The sequence below is a fragment of the Tauraco erythrolophus genome, unplaced genomic scaffold, assembly GCF_009769465.1.
Source record: "Tauraco erythrolophus isolate bTauEry1 unplaced genomic scaffold, bTauEry1.pri scaffold_51_arrow_ctg1, whole genome shotgun sequence".
NCBI lineage: Eukaryota > Metazoa > Chordata > Aves > Musophagiformes > Musophagidae > Tauraco > Tauraco erythrolophus.
Genome location: NW_028238619.1, coordinates 423,610 through 440,625, shown reverse-complemented (window position 1 = coordinate 440,625; position 17,016 = coordinate 423,610). Strand labels below are relative to the sequence as shown.

General features: G+C 36.5%; 1 protein-coding gene across 1 annotated transcript in view; it reads left to right on the top strand.

The window, feature by feature from the left end:
- LOC104381319 (glutamate receptor ionotropic, kainate 2) overlaps positions 1–17,016 on the top strand; it is a gene marked incomplete at its 5' end in the record, with an annotated part of 116,504 nt that overhangs the window by 85,956 nt on the left and 13,532 nt on the right. The window contains 1 exon segment of the mRNA XM_086630818.1: positions 12,583–12,833. Coding sequence (XP_086486944.1) covers positions 12,583–12,833 — 251 coding nt within the window.

Here is a 17,016-nt window from a genome sequence, read left to right as displayed (position 1 = left end):
ATAAATGGAAAGCCTTAAATTTTCCAGAAATCACCTAAAAAGGAATCTCAAAATTGTAGGTACAGTTGTCCATAGTCAGGCATCATAGCCACCACCAAAGCAGGCGGCAGTCTGTTCTTTAAGCTCTGATTGAATGAGAATGTATAGTATGGTTATCCTGCAGTTGTAGATTCTTCTGAAAAGGAGCAGGATTACGATACAGATGAGTACCATAATGATAATGAATTCTGAGCCCCACAATTTAAGAAGGATGTCAAGGTACTCTGTGTCCAGTGGAGGGCAACAAAGGTGGTAAAAGGGCTGGAAGGCAGGTACTATGAGAAGTGCCTGAGGACACTGGGTCTAGCTAGTTTAGAGAAAAGGAGAGTGAGGGGTGACCTCATTGCTCTCTACAGTTCCTGAGGAGAAGTGGAGAGGGAGGTGCTAGTCTCTTCTCCCTGGTATCTAGTGATAGGACACGTGGGAATGACTCAAAGCTGTGTCAGGGGAGGTTCAGACTTGGCATTAAGAAGCATTTCTTTAATGAGAGGGTGGTCAAACACTGGAACAGGCTTTCTAGAAAGGTGCTCGATGTCCCAGACCTGTCAGTGTTTAAGAGGTATTGGAACAAAGCCCTTAATAACGTGCTTTAACTTTTGGTCAGTCCTGAAATGGTCAGGCAGTTGAACTAAGTGATCCTTGTAGTTCCCTTGCAACTGAAATATTCCGTTCTGTTCTCTTCTATTACAGTACTTGGATACCATTGTTTATGCAATCTTTTTCTCTTTTCTTTTTCTTTTTTCTTTTTCTTTTTCTTTTTCTTTTTCTTTTTCTTTTTCTTTTTTCTTTTTTCTTTTTTCTTTTTCTTTTTTCTTTTTCTTTTTTCTTTTTCTTTCTTTTTCATTTGTGTTCTCCCTTTCCCTTTTGTTTTGCTTTTTATTTTTATATTTCTTCTTTTCCTTTTTTTTCTTTTTCTTCTTTTTCTTCCTTTTCCTCTTCCTTCTTTTCCTCTTTCTCTACCTGTATCTTCAAACTGCTTTATGGGGACAGATTTTCAGAAAAAGAGAGCCTTTTTTCCCTAAGGGAATGTTTGACAAGAGTCTTTAGCATGCTTGATGGTTCCATTCTATGTGGTGCTCTTTACTGTTCCTGCATGGGTATACGAACACATACAGATTTTCAGTCCGTTCCTCTATTTTTAATTTACTTTTATTAGAACCAACAAAGCTAGTAAAGATTTATTGATCTGATTCTGGGAACCAGATCACTTTTTTTTTTTTTTTTTTTAAATAACCCAATGCATAAAAACCAGAACAAAAATAAACCAGGCATTACATTTCTATTTATAACATACCTGGATAAGAAAGTAAGACTGAAGTTTCACTGTCATTTTAAACTGGCATAGGGCTGTTGAATTTTACAAAAACTGACAGCTATATGAGCGGGTTTAGTGACCTAAACTGGCAGAATACTGTTAACCTTCTTTCATAAAATTAACCTACTTTGTGTTTAACTATGTAGCTGCTAATAAGGCTGAATGAGCATTAGCCATAGTACAAAGGAAGCAGTGATAGCAAACAGAGATGTGGAAGAGGAAAGAAATGGGATTTCTGCACATCCAGCTGTTAGAGTGAGTGTGAAGACAATCCTGAGCACCTTCCCTGTTTCGTGATAGTTGCAAAAAGCTGCAATATGTCTCCCAATGGCAGATATAAAACAGTTATAATTTTACAGAAGTGAGTAGTTGTAGTGTGTGGGAGCTGTTGAAGTGAGTTTTCCATATTTAAAAGCCACTTTTTTTTTCTATGTCTCACATTCATTCTGTCTTAAATGCAGAACATGAGCAGTACAGTTTTCATCCCCCCTTCACATCAGCACTGCTTCAATTTTTGATTCTTTTTGTCTTTTCTCCTGGAGATCCAGGCTAAGAATGAAAGAACATTATGGTAGCAAGAGAGCCAGAAGTGAAAACATGGACTTGTATTAAATAGCCTTTTTTTAAAAAAAAAAAATATCTGTAGGATCCTGTAACTGTTTGGAGTTTATCAACATTCCTTACTCTGAAACTGTAGCTAGGGCTGCTTTCTGTGTCATACTATCGTTCTCTTTTCATATGTCCAGCAAATGAAAAAGGTGACATGTTTTGAAGAAGCTTGTTTAAAAAACTTTCCTTAAATCTCAGGCAAGACTAGAAAACAATGACTTTGAGCACAATAACTGGCATTAAGCATGACTGATACATTCCTTTCAATTAATTTGTACATTTGGCAGTCAGTGATCAATGCAGAACATAATTTTAAACATTTTTTTCCAGGGGAAACAAGGCAGTTTTTTGGCTTTTTTAAAGTTTTCCTTTACTTCTTGTAAATATTGCACAGTTTTCTAAAACCAGAATCATATGTTGCTTTATTTGAAGAAATACAAGAAAAAGAACATCGTAGGTTCCACAGATTCAGTTAGTGAGATCTTGTTTTGCTTTTGCTCCTGCAATAACTCCGTTGTGTTTGACGCTGACTAGTAAACAAAAGGTCTATACTTTCTACATATCTATGTTTAAATCTATTTATATAAAACTAACAAAGCCACAGGTATGAATGATGTGGGAACCTTTCAAAAAGCAGGCAATTCCAAAACTAAAAGAAATAACAGGAAAATGATGTATTAATTTAGTCCCCAAAATTGCTTACAATAGACTTGTTTAACATAACTGAAACCAAATTCTACATATCTGAAAACACTGAATAGTTCAGAAATTTAAAATTTGTATTAATGAAAATATATTCCTGGATTTCCGCTGTAAAGTACTAAACCAAACAGTCAACACTGACTTTCAATTTAATAGTTGTTGAGATTTCAGACTCGGCAGCTATTTTCTGTTTATGTTGTTCGGGACACTGAGGATATCTGAGCTATCCTTTTCTATTACCTGTTGTAAAGTACTGCTCCTGGAGAGAAATGTCCATCTTTCAGTATGGCACTCTGTCTACATAGAAAATGTGCATATGTGTTTATGTATTTATATTATACATTCTTAGGTAATTTCAAATAATAAGTGTAACGAACACTGTGCATTTTTTCCACTCTGAACTTCAATATTGAAATTATAAACATTGTCCCCTGCCTGTAGTTTTCAAAATCGAAAGCAGTACAAAAAAATAATTTTAAAAAAACATTTCTAAGTGAACATTTGTTTGTGGTTTGTTTTTTTTTTTGTTAAGACACTCTAGCTCTTGTGAAGCTGCTTATTACCTTCAAACTATACAAATCATGTAACATGAGCATTTCTTACCATTCCTTGGAGATGAGACATATAAACAGATTTGTCTTTATAGGAATAAATAGAAAGATATGTACCAACACAAGAGGCCTTTTTCTTCTACTTGCCTGTACTTTATCTGTGATCCTTCATATAATTTGAACTGTAATATTCATCACTTACACATGCATAAAAGTGCTGAGCTTCAGTTCTGTAACTAAACCAAATTAATACATTTGTCTTCATTAGTTGAACATAATGCACAAAAAATAGGTGCAAATTATTTATTTTTATGCAGGTCAAACCATGTATTGAAACTAATTTGAGAATTTCAACTGCTTGAGCAGTTAATTTATTGTTGCTGAAATGTAAAAATGTGTAGCTAACATATTTAATGAAAGAACTGGGTTTTATAGTTACCTGAGAAAAAAGAGTGCACTGAATCACTATCTGAAAGGCATGCTAAGAGACTGAGAATAAAGAATTGCCAAAACACTTAACGTCCAGTAGCTCTTGTGAGCAGATTCTGCCTTAGAGAAGTGGTTTCTAGTAGGAATTTACCGAACAGATGTAACTGAAGCAATTACATTATTAAAACTTCAGTATCGATGTTGCAGTGCCTAGTATCATATGTATGTATTGCGTTCTCGGAGACTGATCTACAAATTTAAAATGTCTCTATCTATGTCGCCCCTAATTAGAAGCAGACTAGTGTGTTGCATTTTAGCACACTGTATTTGCATGGTTTTAGGAATTCTTGATCTGAAAAAGCTATAGCATCAGCGATTTATTTTGTCTGTCTTGCATTTCCTGGCTAAGTATTGCTTTTTCACTACCTATTAGAAGTGGAATTTGATTTCCCAGAAACACAATTTCACCGAATAAGTATCATCCTCCACTTGATGTCCTGTAGTTTAACTACAATGCTTTAAGATTCTTCTGAAGGACATGTAATACCTGAAAGCAAACTGACCTCAGCCTTTCTGAAGGTTACAGGAGAGGCTGACAGGGCTGGGACTGTTCAGCCTGAAGAAAAGGCAGCTCAGGGGAGATCTGATCAATGCATATAAGTACCTGATGAGCGAAAATAATGAAGAGGGAGCCAGACTTTTTTAGTGGTAACAAGTGACTAGACAAGAGGCATAGCATAAACTTAAATAAAATAAATTCTATTTGAATGTGAGAGGCAAACACCACACACACACAAATACTTCTTTAGAATAGGGATGATAAGTGATCAAACATTACAACAGGTTACCTGGAGATGTTGTAGAATCTCCATCCTTGCAGATATTCAGAACTCAGCTGGACAATGTGCCCTGAGTAACATGCTGCAGCTTGAGCATGTGGGGTGGACTAGACCATGTCCGGAGGACACTTCTAGAATTCTGCCTTTCATAGTACTGAAATACAAGAGTTTTATGATGAAAGTACTTCAGACTTTTTAACTGCAGAATCAAGACTGTTATCTTTGAACAGTGACTTTAATTTGCATCCAAAAGGTGTGAACAGAAGCTATTTGCTGTCTTTTGGTTTGAGCCTACCTAGTTTCGTTTTCTACGCCCAAATGATTCCCTTGTAATGGAAAAGAAATTTAATTTTCTGAAATGACTTCATAAATCTGAATTCTTACTATTTCATCCACCCCCACTGTTGAGGACAGAATTTTCTAAGTTGGCCAGGCTAAATGAAAAAACTAGCACCATGGCTTTGAGTATGTGATGGCGCTTTATAGACAAACAGCACGATGAGCAAAACACTGAAAGCTAATATTTTTAAGCACACTGAATAGTTAAGGCTTCTTAATCTCGCTGTATATATGATACACACAGTTAGCTGATGCCTCCTTTTCCAAAGATCAAAGAAAAGCTTCCTTCGTTCTGTTCAGATTATCTGCATATTACAAAAGGAAATAGAGAAAAACGGTGTATATTAACTATTAAACCCGTTATCGTGATATTTAATTTAAATTATTAATTATAGGCAACCATGTTTTTTTGTCATTTACTCGCCATAGAGGATAAATATATTTCAAACTAGTTACAAATTAATATATTCTAGGATGTCCCCTTCCCAGTCCTAAAACCATAAGTCTTTACGAGCACAAGAATTCATGAATGGCTATTGTAATCCTAAATGTCCCATGTATGCATCTAATTTTGATACCGATTATGTTTCATACTCATAGCTGGAAAATTTTGAGAAATTTAATATGAAATAAATTTCAGCTGTATGATCCGTCTTGGTTACATTTCAGCTTTATAAACCTATATGAACTTTTTAATGATGATTCTGTAAAGAAATGACCAGAAATTAACATGAGTTGGGAATGGTTATGACTGAGGAGAAGTGAAAACAAATAGAGAACACACCACTTGCGAAAGGGTTTTGATTACATTTGACATAAAATACTGATTTAAAATATTTCCTGCCTCTTACCAGCAACTTGTCTTTTCCAAGCCACACATGTAGCTCAAAGATGAATATGTATATATATGTAAAAAGGAATAGTGGTCAGCTTTATTTTGGGTTTTATTTTGAATGTTTGCAGTTTTAACTAGATATGGGGTAGCTTAGACTGTTTTAGACATCTACTGAGGATTTTCCATTGTAGTAACTGCAACTTTGCAACTTAATGAATATTTAATATTTACAATATATCTGATATTACAATATGGTAATGTTAATGCATCATGAAGTGTTGAGGTTAACAATCAGAATCACAAAACTCTGATTTTGTTTCATCAGAAATGTTAACCCATTCTGATAAATATTTTATCCTGATACATCTTTTGGAAAACAACAGTAAAATTTGGAGTTATGTATTTAATCAGAAAGACAAGAAGAGGAAATCTAATGTATACACAAGACAACCAAATTAAAGTTACAAGTGTTTCCTATATTAGATCTGCCACTTTATTAATTATTCCCAATATTGTCCACAACATGTGGAGTATTTAAAGAAATTTGCAAAAGGCTTCTTCATGACCAGAAGTCTAAAAGTCCATGAACTAAAGGTCCATAAGGAAGTAGGATAGATAGTAGAGCAGCATGAAGTATATATTTTTATTAATATTTAAATCTACTTCATATTTTAATGCATTAATCATAAATGAATAGGAAATGTATATAAATGTTACTCATCTGTTGGGGTGGCAAACCCAAGATTTTTCACACCTACCTACATTAAAAAGATCTATGTCCACTCAAAGTTATTTTCAGTATACTTGGGAAGTATGTTTAAACCCTGTGTGCCTAAGATGCTTTACTATTAATTCATATATACCTTAGGGGTGAGAATGCTGTGATGTCTGATCATTTCATAAATATGAACCAATACATTTGCTGTGAGACACAGAGCTAAGAAACAGGAAAAAGTGTTTCATTGAACATCACAAATAAGGCCTGTTATCAAAGCTACATTTAGAATCTACATCCATCTCCTGGTGTAATGCAATGATCTCAGGTTTTTCCTATACTCCTGAAAATACCTGGCCAATTACTGCTTCTTACCTAAGTGGCTTATTTTGTTACTGAGAACACCTTTTCAACAGTGGCTTTTCTTTTAATTGTTGAGTTTTGCTCGTTTACTTGGAGTTCAACTGAGATCCAGATTTTCAGATAGAGGATCTGCTCCTGTGTCAAGTTTGCAGGAACTGTTGCCTTTTCTTTGATTTATTGCTTGTCTCTTCACTGTGGGGTGCTGCTTGCTTCCTGTGATTGACAAAGAATTTTAATCCATCAAATCCCCAGCTACAGCAATGGCATTACTCCACAATCTGGAGTCTTCCATGATCTTTTCTTATGTGAAAATGAGCTGATTTTGAAAACAGAACCAGGGATGGGAACTGACAGGATCCCTCTTCTTTCTTCATGTGTTGCTTGGAGACTTTGGAATCCACCAATAAGAAGAGTGAACTAAGCTATGTTGTCCGTTCTCTCTGTTGCTTCTCTCCCATCCCAGAGAGGGTTAAGAGAGCTAGAAAGCAGAGCCAACTGTGACTTTTAAAAGAAAAACATTTACTTGGAGCTAAAGTAAGTCCTTCTCCTATAACCAGTGCCCCTGAGCTGCCTATTCCTTTTCTATGGCAGGTTATAACTGTGGCTGTCAGTCTTTATTACTGAGTGCTGACTATGCTAGATTCCTGGAAGCTGTTTCAGGCCCTGTGATGCATAAGGGTGTGGGAAGTAGTTTTTCCATGGTCCCTCATAGTCTAAACGTCTACTTCACAATTACATGCAAATGAAATCCCTTCCATCTTGCTTCTGTCATGCCTATGACTCTAGAGTGCATGACACTTAAGAGAAACTGAACTCCGCTTAGTGTGTCAGCAGTCATCCTCTAGCAAGGAATGTCTCTTCCAAAGACTAGGGCTAAATTTTATCTGATAAAAACAAAAGGAAAGCTTAATCATAGTAACTGATGGACAGAGATAACAGAACAATATAACGAACAAAACTTTCAAATATGTTTTAACTAAGCATGCAATCAGTTTGGTGGCAGAACATTTAGTCTGTGATTCTCGATGGGGCTAAGCTATGGGATAATGTTGATATGCCAAGACTTAAACGATTCCACTCATCCTCAGTAGTATAAATGGTGTTAGCCAGCATTTCTGTGGAAATTTCAGATGTATCTACACTGGAGTGAGACCATGACTGCAGCTTATGTATATGTACCCAAGCTAGCTTTAGGATACCTAGATCAGTCTGGTGTAATCACAATGGGAATAGGCTCATGCTGAAAAAATACAGCCTTCAAAACAAAAAAGCCCAAACCACTTCTCTGCTGAGTTTGATGTTTCTTCCTTTCGACTGCTATAACTAGAACTTGAATTGGTTGTTTTGTTCAATGTAAACTAGTCACATACAGTTTCAACAACTAGATATTAAAAGAATATTTTTCCTGTTACTTTCTCTTTCCAATAAATGCTTCAGCATTAGAATAAGTTCTTGATCTAAATTTTATACCTAGATTTTGAGTATTATAGTGTACTCTTAACTACCTTTCTCTTTTGCTTAGGCCAAGTACGCAGAGTATGAAATAGTATTGCAAGTTGAATAGTCTCAGGGTTTTTAATAACAAAAGAGAAAAGCAGTAGGAACAAAAGACACTGTCAGTGATGTCGGAGTGTTCAGAATGGATTTTTCTGTCTAGCAAATCAACATGTAACTATATCCTATAGTCATCAACTTTCAAAATATCAGACAATTTGCAGTGATTTCTTTTGGTAAAATGCACCTGGAATGACGAAACAAAAAAGATCCTGGTTCAACATTGTTAATGAAGGAGTTAGTGGAATGCTGCTATTCCTTTTTGTTTAGGATCAAATTCAGTTCTAGAGGCCTCAGTATGCTCCAACTCCTTTTGTATTTGATGAGATGACTAAAACAGACTAAGAGTAACCAGGCAGGAGATTTTACTACATTGTAATTTAGTAGGAAGCCTTATCAAGACCAGCCAGATCAGCAAGATTTCAACATACTAATCTGTATGCAGTGAAGTCTCAATATATAAAGCTTATGTGTTCATACTTTATGACTGAACATATCATTATGTGCATAAATCTTTATATACTGAGACTTCAGGGAAGAAAACTTACCTATGTATAACTCCTGCATTATGTTTCACATATTAGAATTTTATGATTTTTTTCATTTTAATTGTAAATTTTCATAAGCCGGTAACTGCAAATAGAAATTATTGTGTCTCTTATTGAGTTTGTTGATCACAGGAAGGCACTGAGGTCTCCATAATCTATAACAGAAGGTCTTAAAATTCTTCTTCTAGCAGAAATTCTCATTCCTGCAAAGAGCAGCTAGACTGAGATCAGCAAATAATGTACAGATTATGTCCTATAGGCCCTCCAGTCCCAGTTTGTCATGGGAATAGCTTGTCAGTTGATAGAGAAATTAAAGCAGTAAGAAACAGGAGAAGAGAGGGAGAGATATTTCTGTATTAGACTTCTCTTTTTCTCTCCACTCAATGGTAGATTATATACTCATCTCTTTCCCTGATTTTGGGATGGAGTTTTAAATATCACTGTTTCTGTCCCCTCCTGGTCTTCCCCCATGCACAGACTGGTAATATTTTTTTTCAACCGATTGTCTTTTTATTGAAGATTGAGATGTGATGTTCACATTTCTTGACATAGAAGAATTTTATTCTCTTTCTCTCTCTTTTTTTTTCCCTTCTACTTTATGACTTTACTCTTATTTATACTGTATTTTTAAAATGCATTTGTATACATTGTCAAGGAGTCTTAAAGGTTCTGGTTTCATTTTATTTTTTTCTCTTGAACAATCAACAGTTTTAAATGAAATACTTCTGATTTTAAAAAATATTTTAAATAAAACAGGACGTGGTCGTCTTGCAACACCTCATGGAAGGGCGTAATTAATTTTTCAGTCATGTCATAGGAGTGATGGTGAAAATTACCAGTAAATGTCAAAAATCTTTTACATTTGCTTGCCGAAATTTTTCATTTCTGCAAGAAAATCAGGTTTAACAAGCAGAGTGTAATCTGGATGCCCTGTCTATATTCTCTATTAGAAGAGAAAACTCTTCTTTTTGTATGTTAACTTGATCATCCACAGTTCAAATCATGATACTTTTAGCCATTCAGGTTCTTCTGGGTGGATTTTCTATTGCTGGGACTTGCAATCCAGCTTGTATCAGAAAAAAAATCTAGGAGCAAATAAAACCTTAGGAAAAAATATTGTTGCTATGCTTCTTTGATTCTCTTAATAACTACTTGAATCAGTATAAATAGTATTAAAAATTACTTTTTTAACTATCAGATTATTAGGTGTTCACATTGTTTGTTGCAAAATGTGAATCCATGAATTTAGATCATTGTAAGTCATTCAGAAATAGACTAGAATACCGAATGCCAACTTTTTCATGGATATAAAATTTCAAATGTTTAATTTAACAGCAGCAGTATGCGATGTTCGTCTTCCCACATTGATCCTTATTTGTGTGATTATCATTTTAAAGACAAGATCATAAGGTATAACAAATACAAATATTCCAGTAGAAACACCAAAGGCTGTGTAATCTGTCCAATCCACAACCATTTGTGCAAAATTTCGCGAATCACCAACAGTAAATGATACTGTTGGACTTAATCACTATTAACTACACACTTCTAATGCAATCCCTGTAAACTTAAATAATTGTAGATAGGATTAGCCTGTGCTTTATAATTTCTATCTATGAATTTCCCAGTTAATTCATTTTTAAGTGCTTCAAATGGTCTAGAACTGTATGTCTAGAAATCTGGTCCCTAGAATATATACATAATACATGAAGAATAGTTGGTACTGGCTATATTTAGACCAACAGAAAATGTGGAAATGAAATGCAAATCAGTTTAATTAAAAAGCAGCCTGTCAGAGCAGAAGATGGCTTAAACAAGGTCCAAAATTATTTCTTAGAATCTAATGTTATTTAAGTTGTTGTTGTTAAATATTTATAGGCAGTGTAACACTGAAAATATCTCCAAAAGATTATAGTACGCACTTACACTTCCCCAGGCTCTTGTGGACTAATCACTTTCCTTCTTCCATCTGACTGAAGAAATGTGTCAAGTACAAGGTTTTCCAGGGTTTCAGCATAATCAGGATGGTTTGAAATGGTGTGACTTAAGCCCCTGCATACACAAGAGAGTCGAAAAGAGTTTTTCCTTCCTTTCTGCTTCTCGTAAAGTCCTGTGTAAACACAGTTCAGCTCCTAGTACAGAACATCATTCCTTTCTAAGTATAGATGATAAAAGCACAAGTTCTTGCAACTTAAATACTTTGAGGCCAGATTTTCCCACTTTTAATTCTGGAATAAAGGAAAAGCTTGGAGTGTTTTGTAATTAATGGTCCTTTCTATGTTTTACTTCCATGCTGGCACACTAACACTTTAGGATTAGCTTTATTCTCATAAGTTCCAGATGTGTAAGAAGAAATTTAAGAAATACAGAATAAATTGAAAGAAATTCCAAAGAAAATATATGTTTTCTGAGAGTATAAAGAGCATAAAATATCCATGCATTCCTTCGTCTCCTTCACAGTTGATAGACTATATAAAATACTCAAATGGACAGCATCTCTCTAAAAGATGCTGAGGATTTTTTTTTTTTTAGAGGTATCAAGTTAATGAAAATGCATATTATTACTCAGCCAAAGGAAACACTAAAAATTGTAGCAAGTGAGTAGCATTATTATGACAGAAAGAAAAAGAGGAGGTATTCTTTGTAGAATCGCATTCATATCACATGAAACAGAGGATGCCATGCCTTTTCATCTACTCTTTTTTTTTTTCCCTGAGATTTCTTAATCTCTTTAATGAAGAGTCTTTTGTTCCTATTTTTGAAGGAGGTGAAGAAAAATGATGGCTTTGTTCTCTCCTTAAACATTACACAAATCTTAACATAGAAAACACTTCTAACTGATGTGATTTGCTCTCTGACATTCAGAAAAGAAAAGCTTTCTCCATTGGTATTATTCATTAATTAATGTAGATTTTAAAATACTCATTGAAAAGTTCTTATGCACTAGACAAAGAGAGCAGATGACATACAAAGATATGACACTACCCTTTGAACTACCCCTTGATATATTGAAATGTTCAAAAGCTGAAAAATTATAATGTCATTTTAAAATACTGAATTATGAGAAAGAAATACATTAAAACTGAACAGTTACACCTGTGTTATCCAAGCACATTTAAACTTATCTTTCTGAATGCATTGGTATCTGCTAATAAACAAGTGCGTGCTTGGAAAGTATCTTAAGTGCCTGACAGTCTATCAAATAGAGAATTTTGTAACTTTATCCTAAAATTGTTGTTTCTTCTTCTAATGAAGTAATAGTATAAAGTGTTTGTTACATATCAGACCTTAGATTAGCTTTAGGGTAACAAGCTCTGAAGCAACAGCCTGTGGATTTATGTATGTATGTATGTATGTATGTATGTATATGCAATAAACCTACTGCAGCATAATTAAAAGCCTGATGGAAATTGAAAGATGAATACTATTTGGCTGGATATAATAGTTGGACATGAAGATGTTTGAGATCGTGGCATTAAGTGTGATAGGACTTGCTGCATCAAGTTGCATGACTTACAGAATCAAGTTTTATGCATATATATTTACATATGTGTGCTTGTGTGGGTTTGTATTTTTGTGATCAGTGTGACTGTAGTGAGATGTAAATGGTTTTTCAATAAATATTATGGTTGTAGAGGATATAGTTTTTAATGTGATATTATAATATGTTTTATTCTTATCAGGATTAACTAACTTTCCTTAAAACATACTCCATGCAATATATGCTCCCTGTGGTCTCTTTAGGTTCTCCATATAGAGACAAGATCACTATAGCAATTCTTCAGCTGCAAGAGGAGGGCAAGCTCCACATGATGAAAGAGAAATGGTGGAGAGGCAATGGCTGCCCAGAGGAGGAAAGTAAAGAGGCCAGTGCTTTGGGAGTTCAAAATATTGGAGGAATCTTCATCGTGCTGGCAGCAGGATTGGTGCTTTCTGTCTTTGTGGCAGTGGGGGAGTTTTTGTACAAATCAAAAAAAAATGCCCAGTTGGAAAAGGTAACTATTGTCTTTTCCTATTTTATTTTATATTTATGGTCTATTTAAGTAATACTTTAAGCATTTGTTAGAAAAACGTAGGTGATGCTAACTGATTGTTATTGTATAGTTCAGTACTTGTATAACAAAGGATCACAGCAAAGTACCCAAAGTTTTACATTTACAGCTTTTAATTTGTTTTCAATGTGTTTAATTGTAGCCAGATTTCAGGACAAGTGACTATTTCTCCTCTTATTCAAGCCTGAAAAAAGACAGCTTTTTACTCCTGGAAGTTCACTGCAGTTAATTTTATGGATGAAGAAGAAATCCGAAACTGTAATGAGAAACAAATTAATCTTCTACAGATAATTCTGATTTTCAAAAAACAAACTGTCTGTAGCTCAAAGTCAAAATCTAAAAATGTCTCTATAAAAATGTTCTTTACAGAAGTTTATACTTGCAAAGTTGTCCTGGTAGCATCTGGAAAAGATTACATCAGAATGATTTTTTTTTTGTGGATTTCACTGCTGGTATGTTGTCCTGTAATTTAAAACTGACTCAGTTTTGAAAATTCTAGTGTTAATTTGTTTTGTACTTGCAATTTATAGAACCACAGTACTGTAATTGTGCAAACACTAGTAATATCTTGTGAAATTCTTCGCTGGAATTATACTTTTTGCATAATAAATAAATATCTATAATGTGCCCATGTTTAAACCTAAACTCAAATTATATATTTTATTGCTATGACATATTATTAATTTTAAAAACAGAGAGAAACTGTTGAATTTTATTATTTTTTTCTTCATCTTTTGAGGAGCTTATGACCTATGGCAATTTCTATACTTCTATTTAAAAATTTAATTTAATGAAATCAGTAGTAAATCCAACAGCTATATTTATATTGGTATTTTTCCAGATGCTACTGGTGAATTTTTGTAACATGAATTATTATTCAGAAAATTTACAATTTGTTTTGACTTCCTTTGAGACAACCTTTTGGTATGCAAGTATCCTATTATAAATAAATTGTCAAAGAATTAAACACAAAGGCAGTGTGAGGTCACAAAGTCCTAAACAAAGTTTGAACATGGGTACATTTTATTAATTGTTAAAGGACTACTTAGATCCTCTTCTTTACGATACTACAGACTGATTCCTTTCTGTTAACATACTATTGGAATGTTATGTTTCTGAAATGAATTTGTGAGGAAAAATATATAACATACTTAGGTAACCCATATAAGTCTCGATAATTTTTATCCACTCTTAAGGTGGATATGGATTACATATGGACATCGATATAACTTGGTTTAGGTTTTCTGGGTTTTTACAAACACTTACTTAGAAAAATAGTATTGTTTTGATAATAATCTTGTAACATGACTTCAGTGTTTTGCAGGATGTGAATGCATATCCTACGAGACAGTAACAGCATGTTGGATGTTTTGTGAGGAAGCAAACTGAAACTTCTTAAGGCCTTGTTTTTCTAAGCTCTGTGGTTGGGTTCTTTTGGTTTTGTTTGTTTTGTGGGGTTTGTGTGGGGTTTTTTGTTTTTATTATTTTTTTCTTTGTTTTCTTAATTATTATTTTTGTTTATCAATTATGGATAGACAAAGCAATGACTGGAGGCATCTAACCTTCTAACAGTACTTGTACCAGAAAGGTCTCATCATATCATCAAGTATTGAGATACTTTATAAAGTTAAGAGTGAATCTGAAGCAGTTGAAAAAGTCAGATCTCTCTCCTCTCTTTCCTTCTTGCTGTCAATCTTTTCCCTCCTCTCCCCACTACAGTCACATACCCTGGTGTCAGGAGACCAGTAAAATTTCAGTAGTAGTTATGGAATGAAATTAACAGGAAAATGATGCCCACATTCCTGCTCATGGCCTACTCCACCATCCCCTCCCCGACTCTTCTCCCAGCGCCCACAGACCATTTTCTTCCATCCTCTCCAAATGTAGCATATTTGGAGGTGGATGAGGCCCTCTACAGACAGACAGGAGCTGCCTCATGTTCACAAGCCCTGGTCCTCATGGGGGATGTCAACCATCGTGATATCTATTGGAAGGACAACACAGCAGGGCATAGGCAATCCAGGAGGTTCCTGGAATGCATGGATGATAACCCCCTTCTCCAAGTGGTAGAGGAACCAACGAGGAGAGGTGCTTTGCTGGACCTTGTTCTCACCAACAATGAAGGGCTGGTGGGGAATGTGACGCTCAAGGACAGGCTTGGCTGCAGCTATCATGAAATGGTAGAATTCAAGATACTTAGAGAAGCAAGGAGGGTGCATAGCAGGCTCACTACCCTGGATTTCAGGAGATCAGACTTTGTCCTCTTCAGGGATCTCCTCGCTAAAGTACAATGGGATGAGGCCCTGGAGGGAAGAGGGGCACAAGAAAGCTGGTTAATATTCAAGGATCACCTCCTCCAAGCTCAGGAGCGGTGCATCCCAACAAAGAGAAAGTCAGGTAGAAACACCAGGAGGCCTGCATGGATGAACAAGGAGCTTCTGGACCAACTCAGACGCAAAAAGAAGGCCTATAGAGGGTGGAAGCAAGGACAGGTAGCCTGGGAAGAATACAGAGTGATTGTCCGAGCAACCACAGATGAGGTTAGGAAAGCTAAAGCCCTGATAGCGTTAAATCTGGCCAGGGACATCAAGGGCAACAAGAAAAACTTCTAGAGATATGTCAGTGATAAAAAGACATCTAGGGAAAATGTAGGCCCTCTCCGGAAGGAAATGGGGGACCTGTCTACCTGGGATATGGAGAAGGCTGAGGTTCTCAATGACTTCTTTCCCTCAGTCTTCACTGGCAAGAGCTCCAGTGGCACAGCCCAAGTCACAGAAGGCAAAGGCAGGGACTGTGAGAATGAAGAACCACCCACTGTAGGAGAAGATCAGGTCCGAGACCATCTTAAGAACCTGAAGGTGGACAAGTCCATGGGACCAGACGAGGTGCATCCGCGGGTCCTGAGGGAACTGGCAGATGAGGTGGTGGATGCTCCATCCCTGGAGACGTTCAAGGCCAGGTTGGACGAGGCCCTGAGCAACCTGATCTAGTTGGAGATATCCCTGTTCCTTACAGGGGGGTTGGACTAGATGACCTTTGAAGGTCCCTTCCAGCCCTAACCATTCTATGATTCTATGATTCTATGAAGCCACTATGCATCATATTTCAGAAGTCGTGGCAATCTGGTGAAGTTCCCAATGACTGGAAGAGGGGAAACATAGCCCCCATCTTTAAAAAGGGAAAAAAAGAAGACCCAGGGAACTACAGGCCAGTCAGTCTCAGCTCTTGTGCCCGGCAAGATCATGGAGCAGATCCTCCTGGCGACTATGCCAGGAAAATAGAAAATAAGGAGGTGATTGGTGACAGCCAACATGGCTTCACTAAGGGCAAATCCTGCCTGACTAATTTGGTGGCCTTCTATGACAAGGTTACAGCATTGATGGATAGGGGAAGAGCAACTGACATCATCTGCCTGAACTTATCCAAAGCATTTGATACTGTCCCACACGACATCCTTGTCTCTAAACTGGAAAGACATGGTTTTGATGGAAGGACCACTCGGTGGCTAAGGAATTGGCTGGATAGTCGCACTCAAAGAGTTGTGGTCAACAGTTCAATATCCACGTGGAGGCCAGTGACGAGTGGTGCTCCTCACTGGGTCAGTACTGGGACCAGTGCTATTTAACATCTTTGTTGGAGACATGGACAGTGGGATCGAGTGCACCCTCAGCAAGTTTGCAGATGACACCAAGTTGTGTGGTGTTGTGGATGTGCTGGAGGGAAGGGATGCCATCCAGAGGGACCTTGACAGGCTGGAGAGGTGGGCCTGTGAGAACCTCATGAAGTTCAACAAGGCCAAGTGCAAGGTCCTGCACGTGGGTCGGGGCAATCCCATGCACAAGTACAGGCTGGGCGGAGAATGGATTGAGAGCAGCCCTGAGGAAAAGGACTTGGGAGTGCTGGTGGATGAGAAGCTCAACATGAGCCAGCAATGTGCACTGGCAGCCCAGACAGCCAATTGTATCCTGGGCTGTATCAAAAGAAGTGTGGCCAGCAGGTCAAGGGAAGTGATTCTGCCTCTCTACTCAGCTCTCGTGAGACCCCACCTAGAATACTGTGTTCAGCTCTGGAGTCCCCAACACAAGAAGGACATGGAGCTACTGGAACGAGTCCAGAGGAGGGCCAC